This window comes from Patiria miniata, unplaced genomic scaffold (assembly GCF_015706575.1).
Source record: "Patiria miniata isolate m_02_andy unplaced genomic scaffold, ASM1570657v1 HiC_scaffold_8, whole genome shotgun sequence".
NCBI lineage: Eukaryota > Metazoa > Echinodermata > Asteroidea > Valvatida > Asterinidae > Patiria > Patiria miniata.
Window position 1 is genome coordinate 1,879,455 of NW_024037075.1, and position 12,448 is coordinate 1,891,902.

The 12,448-nt window shown below is 41.2% G+C and overlaps 2 protein-coding genes across 4 annotated transcripts in view; both read right to left on the minus strand.

The window, feature by feature from the left end:
• LOC119719240 overlaps positions 1-12,448 on the minus strand; it is a 57,896-nt gene that overhangs the window by 25,376 nt on the left and 20,072 nt on the right. The window lies entirely within an intron of this gene.
• On the minus strand, positions 302-3,207 carry LOC119719244 (melanocortin receptor 4-like). Its single transcript, XM_038188618.1, has one exon. It carries the CDS (start codon positions 1,849-1,851, stop codon positions 886-888), a length of 966 nt encoding a protein of 321 aa, XP_038044546.1. The 5' UTR covers positions 1,852-3,207; the 3' UTR covers positions 302-885.

Genomic DNA, 12,448 nt, shown 5'->3' on the forward strand with positions numbered 1-12,448 from the left:
TTCTACAATTGTGACCCACTCTGCAAAAATGAGTCTGATGTCCCATAATTTGAATTCAAGCTTTTGCCATTTTGAAATGGAAACAGTAAAAATTTGCTCAAAATTTGGATTTTTTGTTTTTGTTTTATTTTGGTTGTTTGATAGTTTTAGTTCAAATATCTTACACAAAAATGTAAATATTGTAAGAAAAAGAAAAAAATTATGAATCTTTGGTGCTTTTCTTGGTTAGTTACAGTGTATTCGTCATTTTTCAAAGCCCTTTTTCTCCATTGAGACACTTCTAGCTTTGCAAAAACTTTACAGAATGAAACAAGCACAACAATGCAACCAAATGTCCTAGAGAGGTCCATGATATACCAAATGAAAGCTTATTTCATTCCCATTTTAATAATGTAGTTAACTCAAAATGTCAGTTTTGCCACAACAGCCTCATTTTTGCGGAGCGGGTCACAATAGTTCTTGGCTCTGCAGTCTTGTGTTGGTTTCGTGAAGTCTTGTGAAATCTCGTTAAGTCAAACCTCAATAGAATGGTTCAAAATTTGACTTAAGTAGAGTTCTGAGTTAAGCACGGTTGTATATCATTGTAATACTACTGAAGGGAATGGATTCTTTCTTTGACTTAACAGTTGTTTTGAGTAATCGGACTTTGACTTATCAAGATTCCACTGTGCCTCAGAATTACATCTTACTAGTGAAGTTACATTTCATTTCGTATTTTTTCAAAGCTACTCCGCATACCCAGGCTAACCCTTTCTGATGAAGCATTAAAGCATTAAAGACAGAAGCAAATGAGCTCACTTTTAAATACAGGACTAAAACCTGAAACGTTTCTTGCCACCACAAAAGGAAACTTGACTTAGTTGGTGTAGGAGTAAAATTTGGATTTTAATTGCGATTCAACTTATGCCTCATGGCACGAAAACAGGTGCGAGTCAGTTTGGGTACAGTCTCTTGAAACTCTTTGTTTCTCGCACAAAAGATGACTGCATCGATCCAGTTGGTAGTTGTGAAAAGAACTTGGGAACCACGGAAAATGACAGGTGATACACTGACGCCCGAGGTAGCAAGTAGGTCAAGAAGACAAACGGGAATCCAGCAAAGTAAGACGACCGTAACGATGATGAAGATTGTGGTGAAGGACTTGGTGCTGACTCGTTGCGGTGCGTTGTTTCCCGCGACAGCTTGGTTGTCCTGGGCAATGCGCCGAGCCTGGCGTCGAGCAATCACCAAAATGTGCAGGTACAATGTCACAATTAAGACAATTCCGATGAAGATGATGACAATCACGGTGAAGTTCAGTATTATGCCAGCATCTGAAGAGGCATTGATGATAAATATAAGTCCATATATCAGACCAACTGCCCAGCTGATAGAGATAATAATCTTCGATCTTCGGATGGTCATCAAGCGAGGGTAGTGCAGACACCAGGCAACGGCCAGGTACCGATCAACAGTCAAAATAAGCAGCGACAGAAAGCTTTGTAAGGTGAAGACGACATTACAAATGAAACCAAGGATCCACCAAAAACTGCCTTCTGCAAATACAACATATGTCCTTATCATAGATGGGATCAACACGAATATGCCGAAGCCCATTTTGCTGACCAGAAGCAATGTCATGAAATTCTTCGTTGTTGGTTGCATGTTGGCCATTTGTCGGATGACAAGCAAGCACACTGGATTGATGGTCATAGTTAGAATAATGTTAACACCATACACACAAATGATGAAGGTAGTTGATACACCATATTCCAAGTAGGCCGAGGCTTCGTCAGTATCTGTAACATTGAGTCCTTCTTCCATAGGAGTAACAGTCAGAATGTCTTCCATTGCATTCTCAGCAGAAGCCATTATGATGATCTCTGACTTACAGATAATTGTGCTGTGGTCTTGGTGAGTTCTAACTAGCTTGTGAAATTGCAAATTGTGCAGACTGCATGTATATTCTGCAAACACTGAAAGTGCGTTAAGTGACAGCAGAGTACCGGTAGTTACAATGTAAGCCGAAAACAGACAAAATTAATCTCCCCATGTCACTTTGACATTAAATGAGAATCTTTCATTTTGTTCTCATCAATTAATGCTTGTTTGCATTATTAGAACATTAGAATGCTTCCTCAGAAAAGGGCACTGAGCATTAAGAAATGACAGAAATGGATGCTACTTGTAAGTGGTAATTACGTAACAAACCACTTCGAAACACTTAACATATACTCAGAAAGTTTACATCTTCTTCAAATGGTGCCTCATCAATTAAGCTCATTTTCTCAACCTTAAGCATTAAGAAAAGACAAAGATTGAAGCTAAGGTGTTAATTACAAAGTGAACAATTAAAAACATTAAGTAACGCATTCAGATTTGTTAATTGCCAAGATAAAATGGCTTAAAAAATTTCAACTTACAGACTGGTCCAGATCAACCTTTGCACTTTTTCAGACGCAAATTTCTCCAAATTGGGGAGACATGTTGAAATTGTTTTAAGATATTCCTAAACTACGCGACCTTGGCGGTATATGGTGAAAGCGGGGTTGGAAATGAAGATTCTAAATTAAGAAATGGCGGCCATTTACTAAAAAATGGTAAAAAAAAACAGTTTGCCCAAACCCTTGTATGAGATATGGTCATTACAGTTCTTTGTGCCCGAAGTGCTCTCCTTTTGACCATGTCTCATAGAGTTGCATCTACTCTTTGATTTACGTTATCAACAATAGTCAAGACCCAATCATGCACAAGACCATCAGAAGACCAACACAAGATCTCCGGCCTCAATTCAAGGCACAAGCTACACTGCATTCCAATGACAAACAGCATTATTTTGTCACTGTTTGTGACCCGTTACTTGTGGCTGGTCTCGTGTCTGGTGTAGTGGCTGGTGTTGTGGCTAGTCTTGTGGCTGGACCTGTGGCTGGTCTTGTGGCTGGTCTTGTGGCTTGTTTTGTGGCTGGTCCTGTGGCTGGTTTTGTGGCTTGTGTTGCATCTGGTCTTGTGGCTGATCTTGTGGCTGGTATAGTGGCTGGTCTTGCGGCTGGTAAAGTGGCTGGTCTTGCGGCTGATCTTGTGACTGGTATATAGTGGCTGATCTTGCGCTCTACAATTGGTCTTCAGTGGTTCTGCAGTCTTTTGTTGATCTACAGTACTTCAGAATTACTTCTCACTTGTAAAGTTACATTTAATTTTGTGGGGCGCTGTGGTCCACTGGTTAGGGTGTTCGACTCGTGTGCCGTGGTACATGGGTTCGAATCCTGACCGTGGGAACATGGTGCTTGTGCTCTTGAGCAAGGCACTTTACCATTATTGCTTCGTCCTTCGGATGGGACGTAAAGCCGTAGGTCCCGTGTGTTGTGTAATGCACGTTAAAGAACCCAGTAACACTTGTCGCTAAGAGGAGGGGTTTGCCCTGGTGTTCCTGGCAGTGGCAGCAATTATGCGCAATTACTAGCAAAAAGGTGCTACAAAATGGGTCTCATAATGTTCATATACATGTACTTCATTTACCTGGCTTTGGTTGCATTGATTGTATCCTCTGGCAAAAAGCGCTATATAAATACAGTTATTATTATTATTATTACTTTTTCAAAACAACTCTACATACATGTACACAGGCGAACCCAATCTAACTGATGGAGCATTCATAGACGGAAACAATTGTGTTCAATTTAAAAAACAGGACTAAACGCAAAATATTTCTTGCAACCACAAAAGAAAACATGGCTTAGTCAGCATAAGAATTTGGATTTTAATTGCGATTCAACTTTTGAATCAGACCACGAAAACAGGCAAGAGTCAGCTTGCGCAAAGTCTCTTGAAACTCTTTGTTTCTCGCACAAAAGATGACTGCATCGATCCAGTTAGTAGCAAAGTTAAGAATACTGGAATAGAAGAAAACAACTGGTAAAACATATGCTTGGATGCCCAAGGTGATAAGTAGGCCGCAAACAAGAGAGGGAATCCAGCAAAGTAAGATGACTGTAACAATGATGAAGATTGTGGTGAAGGACTTGGTGCTGACTCGTTGCGGTGCGTTGTTTCCCGCGACGGCTTGGTTGTCCTGGGCAATGCGCCGAGCCTGGCGTCGAGCAATCACCAAAATGTGCAGGTACAATGTCACAATTAAGACAATTCCGATGAAGATGATGACAATCACGGTGAAGTTCAGTATTATGCCAGCATCTGAAGAGGCATTGATGATAAATATAAGTCCATATATCAGACCAACTGCCCAGCTGATGGAGATAATAATCTTCGATCTTCGGATGGTCATCAAGCGAGGGTAGTGCAGACACCAGGCAACGGCCAGGTACCGATCAACAGTCAAAATAAACAGCGACAGAAAGCTTTGTAAGGTGAAGACGACAATACAAATGGAACCAAGGATCCACCAAAAACTGCCTTCTGCAAATACAACATATGTCCTTATCATGGATGGGATCATCACGAATATTCCGTAGCCCATTTTGCTCACCAGAAGCGATGTCATGAAATTCTTCGTTGTTGGTTGCATATTGGCCATTTGTCGGATGACAAGCAAGCACACTGGATTGATGGTCATAGTTAGAATAATGTTAACACCATACACACAAATGATGAAGGTAGTTGATACACCATATTCCAAGCAGGCCGAGGCTTCGTCAGTATCTGTAACATTGAGTCCTTCTTCCATAGGAGTAACAGTCAGAATGTCTTCCATTGCATTCTCAGCGGAAGTATTATGATGATCTTTCAGTTACAGATAACTGTGCTGTGGTCTTGGTGAGTTCTCATCAGCTAGTGAAATCACAAATTGTGCAGACTGCATGTATATTCTGCCAACATTGAAAGTGCCTTAAGTGACAGCTGAGTAGTTAAGCCGCAAACAGACAAAATTAATCTCCTCATGTCACTTTGACATTAAATGAGAATCTTTCATTTTGTTCTAATCAGTTAACGCTTATTTGCATTATTATTAGAATGCTTCCTTAGAGAAGGGCACTTAGCATTAAGAAATGACAGAAATGGATGCTACCCGTCAGTGGTAATTACGTAACAAACCACTTCGAAACACTTAACATACATTGTATACTCCGAAAAAATACATCTTCTTCAAATGGTGCCTCATCAATTAAGCTCATTTTCTCAACCTTAAGCATTAAGAGAAGACGGAAATGGAGGCCAAAGTGTTAATTACAAAGTAAACACAATTAAAAACATTAAGTAAAGCATTCAGATATGTTGATTGGCTGGATAAAATGGCTTAAACAATTTCAACATACAGAACTGTTCAGATAAACCTTTGCACTTTTTCAGATGCAAATTTCTCCAAATTGGGGAGACATGTTGAAATTGTTTTAAGATATTCCTAAACTACGCGACCTTGGCGGTATATGGTGAAAGCGGGGTTGGAAATGAAGATTCTAAATTAAGAAATGGCGGCCATTTACTAAAAAATGGAAAAAAAAAACAGTTTGCCCAAACCCTTGTATGAGATATGGTCATTACAGTTCTTTGTGCCCGAAGTGCTCTCTTTTTGACCATGTCTCATAGAGTTGCATCTACTCTTTGATTAACGTTATCAACAATAGTCAAGACCCAATCATGCACAAGACCATCAGAAGACCAACACAAGATCTCCGGGCTCAATTCAAGTCACAAGCTACATCGCATTCAAATGAACCACAACAGCATTAATTTGTCACTGTTCATGCCCTATTACTTGTGCTGGTCTTGTGGCTGGTCTTGTGTCTGGTATAGTGGCTGGTGTTGTGGCTGGTGTTGTGGCTTGTCTCATGGCTGGTCTTGTGTCTGGTCTTGTGGCTGGTTTTGTGGCTGGTCTTGTGGCTGGTCTTATGGCTAGACTTTTTGTTGGTCTTGTGGCTGGTCTTGTGGCAGGTCTTGTGGCAGGTCTTGTGGCTGGTCTTGTGGCTGGTCTTGTGGCTAGTCTTGTGGCTGGTCTTGAGGCTGGTCTTGCTGCAGGTCTTGCAGCTGGTCTTGTGGTTGGTCTTGTGGCTGGTATTGTGGCTGGTCTTGTGGCTGGTCTTGTGGCTGGTCTTGTGGCTGGTCTTATGGCTGGTCTTGTGGCTGGTATTGTGGCTGGTCTTTTGGCTGGTCTTGTGTCTCTACATACACAAGCTAACCCTATGTATCTGATGGAGCATTCACAGATGGAAACAAATGTGTTCACTTTTAAAAACAGGACTTAACAAAGAAATTTCCCACACCGGCTTGGTTGTCCTGGGCAATGCGCTGAGCCTGGCGTCGAGCACAAAAGAAAACATGGCTTAGTCAGTATAAGAATTTGGATTTTAATTGCGATTCAACTTTTGAATCAGACCACGAAAACAGGCAAGAGTCAGCTTGCGCAAAGTCTCTTGAAACTCTTTGTTTCTCGCACAAAAGATGACTGCATCGATCCAGTTAGTAGCAAAGTTAAGAACACTGGAATAGAAGAAAACAACTGGTAAAACATACACTTGGATGCCCAAGGTGATAAGTAGGCTCGAAACACCAGCGGGAATCCAGCAAAGTAAGATGACTGTAACGATGATGAAGATTGTGGTGAAGGACTTGGTGCTGACTCGTTGCGGTGCGTTGTTTCCCGCGACGGCTTGGTTGTCCTGGGCAATGCGCCGAGCCTGGCGTCGAGCAATCACCAAAATGTGCAGGTACAATGTCACAATTAAGGCAATTCCGATGAAGACGATTGTAATCAAGGTAAAGTTTTGTATTATGAAAACATCCAAAGAGGCACTGATGATAGTTACATGTATAAGTCCAAATATCAGACAAACTGCCCAGCTGATAGAGATAATAATCTTCGATCTTCGGACGGTCATCAAGCGGGGGTAGTGCAGACACCAGGCAACGGCCAGGTACCGATCAACAGTCAAAATAAGCAGCGACAGAAAGCTTTGCAAGACGAAGATGACATTACAAATGAAACCAAGGATCCACCAAAAACTGCCTTCTGCAAATACAACATATGTCCTTATCATGGATGGGATCAACACGAATATGCAAAAGCCCATTTTGCTGACCAGAAGCGATGTCATGAAATTCTTCGTTGTTGGTTGCATGTTGGCCATTTGTCGGATGACAAGCAAGCACACTGGATTGATGGTCATAGTTAGAATTACGCTAACACCATACACACAAATGATGAAGGTAGTTGATACACCATATTCCAAGCAGGCCGAGGCTTCGTCAGTATCTGTAACATTGAGTCCTTCTTCCATAGGAGTAACAGTCAGAACGTCTTCCATTGCATTCTCAGCGGAAGTATTATGATGATCTCTGAGTTACAGATAACTGTGCTGTGGTCTTGGTGAGTTCTCATCAGCTAGTGAAATCACAAATTGTGCAGACTGCATGTATATTCTGCCAACATTGAAAGTGCCTTAAGTGACAGCTGAGTAGTTTAGCCGCAAACAGACAAAACTAATCTCCTCACGTCACTTTGACATTAAATGAGAATCTTTCATTTTGTTCTAATCAGTTAATGCTTATTTGCAAAATTATTAGAATGCTTCCTCAGAGAAGGGCACTTAGCATTAAGAAATGACAGAAATGGATGCTACCCGTAAGTGGTAATTACGTAACAAACCACTTCGAAACACTTAACATATACTGCGAAAAAATACATCTTCTTCAAATGGTGCCTCATCAATTAAGCTCATTTTCTCAACCTTAAGCATTAAGAGAAGACGGAAATGGAGGCCAAAGTGTTAATTACAAAGTAAACACAATTAAAAACATTAAGTAAAGCATTCAGATTTGTTGATTGGCTGGATAAAATGGCTTAAACAATTTCAACATACAGACTGGTCCAGATAAACCTTTGCACTTTTTCAGATGCAAATTTCTCCAAATTGGGGAGACATGTTGAAATTGTTTTAAGATATTCCTAAACTACGCGACCTTGGCGGTATATGGTGAAAGCGGCGTTGGAAATGAAGATTCTAAATTAGGAAATGGCGGCCATTTACTAAAAAATGGTAAAAAAAACCAGTTTGCCCAAACCCTTGTATGAGATATGGTCATTACAGTTCTTCGTGCCCGCAGTGCTCTCTTTTTGACCATGTCTCATAGAGTTGCATCTTCTCTTTGATTAACGTTACCAACAATAGTCAAGACCCAATCATGCACATGACCATCAGAAGACCAACACAAGATCTCCGGGCTCAATTCAAGTCACAAGCTACATCGCATTCAAACGAACCACAACAGCATTATTTTGTCACTGTTCACACCCTATTACTTGTGGCTGGTCTTGTGGCTGGTCTTGTGTCTGGTATAGTGGCTGGTGTTGTGGCTGGTGTTGTGGCTTGTCTCATGGCTGGTCTTGTGTCTGGTCTTGTGGCTGGTCTTGTGGCTGGTCTTGTGGCTGGTCTTGTGGCTAGACTTTTTGCTGGTCTTGTGGCTGGTCTTGTGGCAGGTCTTGTGGCTGGTCTTGTGGCTGGTCTTGTGGCTGGTCTTGTGGCAGGTCCTGTGGCTGGTCTTGTGGCTGGTCTTGTGACTGGTCTTGTGGTTGGTCTTGTGGCTGGTCTTGTGACTGGTCTTGTGGCTGGTCTTGTGGCTGGTCTTGTGGCTGGTCTTGTGGCAGGTCCTGTGGCTGGTCTTGTGGCTGGTATTGTGGCTGGTCTTTTGGCTGGTCTTGTGTCTCTACATACACAAGCTAACCCTATGGATCTGATGGAGCATTCACAGACGGAAACAAATGTGTTCACTTTTAAAAACAGGACTTAATGAAAGATATTTCCCACACCGGCTTGGTTGTCCTGGGCAATGCGCTGGGCCTGGCGTCGAGCACAAAAGAAAACGTGGCTTAGTCAGTATACATGTAAGAACTTGGATTTTAATTGCGATTCAACTTTTGCATCAGACCACGAAACCAGCCGAGAGTCAGCTTGCGCAAAGTCTCTTGAAACTCTTTGTTTCTCGCACAAAAGATGACTGCATCGATCCAGTTGGCGGCAATGTTAAGAACACTGGAGCAAAACAAAACAACTGGAAAAACATATACATGTACTTGGATGCCCGAGGTGATAAGTAGGCTCAAAACACAATTGGGAATCCAGCAAAGTAAGACGGCCGTAACGGTGATGAAGATTGTGGTGAATGACTTGGTGCTGACTCGTTGCGGTGCGTTGTTTCCCGCGACGGCTTGGTTGTCCTGGGCAATGCGCCGAGCCTGGCGTCGAGCAATCACCAAAATGTGCAGGTACAATGTCACAATTAAGACAATTCCGATGAAGATGATGGCATACAAGGTGTTGTTCTGTGCTATGGAAACATGCCATGAGGCATCGATGATAGGTACGAGTCCAAATACCAGGCTAACCGCCCAGCTGATAAAGATAATTATTCGTGATCGTTGGACGGTCATCAAGCGGGGGTAGTGCAGACACCAGGCAACGGCCAGGTACCGATCGACAGTCAAAATCAGCAACGACAGCAAGCTTTGCAAGCAAAAGATGACGATACAAATGAAATTAAAGGCCAACCAAATACTGCCCTCTGGTAATACAATATAAAAGTTGATCGTGAATGGGATCAACACGAATACGCCGTAGCACAGTTTGCTAACCAGAAGCGACGTCATGAAATTCTTCGTTGTTGGCTGCATGTTGGCCATTCGTCGGATGACAAGCAAGCACACTGGGTTGATGGTCATAACCAGAACTATGTTGACACCAAACATACAAGTGTAGACCGTAGTTGATACACCATACGACAGGTAGGCCGAGGCTTCATCAGTATCTGTAACATTGAATCCTTCTTCAATAGAAGAAACTGTCAGAAATTCTTCCATTGCATTCTCAGCAGAAGCCATTATGATCTCTCAGTAACAAGAGGCTGCAAAGGCAAAAGGGAGTAAGTCCATACTTGAGCTACTCACTCTTGTACATTGTTTCTGCATCAACTTCAACCCTCTTCCAAGATCACAAACTCAGTATTGATTTGTATGCTTTAGTCCATGTAGCATAGCTGCAAAATTGAACTAGTGTAATCAAGAAGGTTGATACGCTACATCTTGCTGAGAAAAACTAACTGTTAATGGCTTGGTCCCAATTAAACGACACAGACAAGATTATGAGAGGTAATGAATCTATATGGCACATGATATAACCAGACTCGTGCATCTTGTCTCTGTCTCGGTGAGTTCTCGTACATACATGTCAGCTAGTGAAATTGCAAGTTCTCCAGACATTAAAAGTGTCATAATTGACAAGCAGAGGGATTAAATATTGCAAACAAACAAAAAAACCTCTCCTCTTGTATACATACATTAACTTGATAAGCATTTTCTTCAACACTAGTGTTTCAAGAATTCCACGGTGCTTTCCAGTTTAAACACATTTACTTTGTAGGCCCTTCACATTAAACTCGACAAGAAAGAAAGATTGATGGCTTTTGTGCTTAAGTACTAAATTACAAAACAAACCACTTAGAAACACTTAACGTTAGGCCAAAAAAAAAAAAATTGGTCTCTGGTCAGACCAAAGTTCCGGAATTGACGCGGCCACGCGGCTTTTTTTTTTTTTTTTTTTTTTTTTTTTCTTCAAGCTTGGATTGTACAGACAAGGTGGGTACATGTACTTTTTTGCTTTTTTGGTGTCCTCATGTACATTGGTGTCCTCCATAATTTGCCTTGGTGCTTTCGATCATTTGCCTTGGTGCAATTTCCCATTCCTTGGTGCTCTTTGGTAAAAAAAATTGAGGAGGTGCGAAAATAGAGGGCGCTGTTGGAGCTACCACGGAACATTTTGGGGGAAAAAAAGATCGACGCGCATGATTTAAACCGACGCGCGCGCTGACCAGAGACCGATTTTTTTTTTTTTTGCCTTACGCAGAAAATTCACATTATATTAAATACTGTTCTGAAAACCATAGTGCTTCGTCATCTAAGCACATTTTATGAGCTTAGTCAACCTTCAGCATTAAGATACATTGTAAGACAAAGATGGACGCTTAAGTGTTAATTACAAAGTGAACCACTTTGTGACAATTAAAAACAATACGCTAAAACATTGTTTATTTGAATAACAAAATGGCTTACTAAATTTCACTGTACATGTACATAATCTTCAGTGACTACATGTACTTCTTGTGGAGCTATTTCAGCATGTTTTTTACAGCCACATCGTTTGAGAAGAAACTCTTCACAATTTTAACTTGTAGTGCAAAGTTTCTACTTTTTAATTCACTTCTCAACGAGACATAAAAGTTGGTATTAAACTGAATGAGACTGTTGGCAACATAACCAATTTAAATCCAGTGCACAGCTCTGGTCAACTTCCAAAATTGTCAAATGTCGACTGTGAGTTTTGAAGTACATGTGAAGGGCCCATGATGTAAAGTTTACTTGGGAACATATTTTGTGCAACTTTTCACTCCTCTGAAACGTATGAAACTATTTGGGTTAAGCTGATTGAAAAGTGGGCTTAAAACTTTTCAAACTTTCCATGCTTTTCCTGAGAAATGAGGGCGCTGTTGCTGTGCTGTCAATGCAGGCATAGACATATAATAAAACCTAGACACGACATTATCTGCTTTTTACGTTGTAAATTCTGTGAGCAAAACGGGCTGCGTCACGTGGCTGCATCACGACATTATCTGCTTTTTACGTTGTAAATTCTGTGAGCAAAACGGGCTGCGTCACGTGGCTGCATCATGTGGCTTCCATACTTCATATGTATTCCCCGAATGTTCAGGCCAGCGCCAATGCACTTGTGCGCCACTTCGTTTTTTCCCGCGTGCGTACGGGACCAAAAGATTTCAAATAACGCGCGCAGTGGGACCGCTCACTTGCGCGACGCATCACGCCTGTGGTGAGTGTTTGCATAATACGTGCAGCATTTTGCTCTCAGGCGCAATAGCAAATGTCGTGTCTAGGTTTTATTTTATGTCTATGATTTCAGGAAGTCACTGTTTAGCTAAGGGGATTTCCCTTCAAATTGTGCACCCAAAATTTGCTCGTTGAAAACTTTTGGAAGAAAGCATTGTTCACTGTCCTAATGTCATGTACTGAAAAAATAAAGAATCATCCAAGAAAAGAAAATTGATAACAGCAGATATCAACAATTGTGGCAACTTTTGGTGCTGAAAAAGCTGTAACATTAAGGTCTTTGCCTGATATGTCATCACACCTCTGTCATGAATATGCAAATTTGCATTAGCATAAAGACCAAAAAGGCACAAAAATTCCATAAAATGGCAAAATGAAAATTGAAAATATGGTTAAATGGCACACAAAGTTGAAACTAAAAGAATACATTAAAAAATGTGGGCTATTTAAGCATGTCACATTCAGTTTTACTGGGCCAAATGAGTTGCTAAACATTTACACTTTGTTAGCTCTTCGAATGACTTTCCGTCGTCTGAAATTCATCCAGTACAGACATACGGTAGTCAAAATCACCGGCAGTAACTTTTCACAAATTGTCCTATGCGAACACCACTTAAGTGAAGTTCA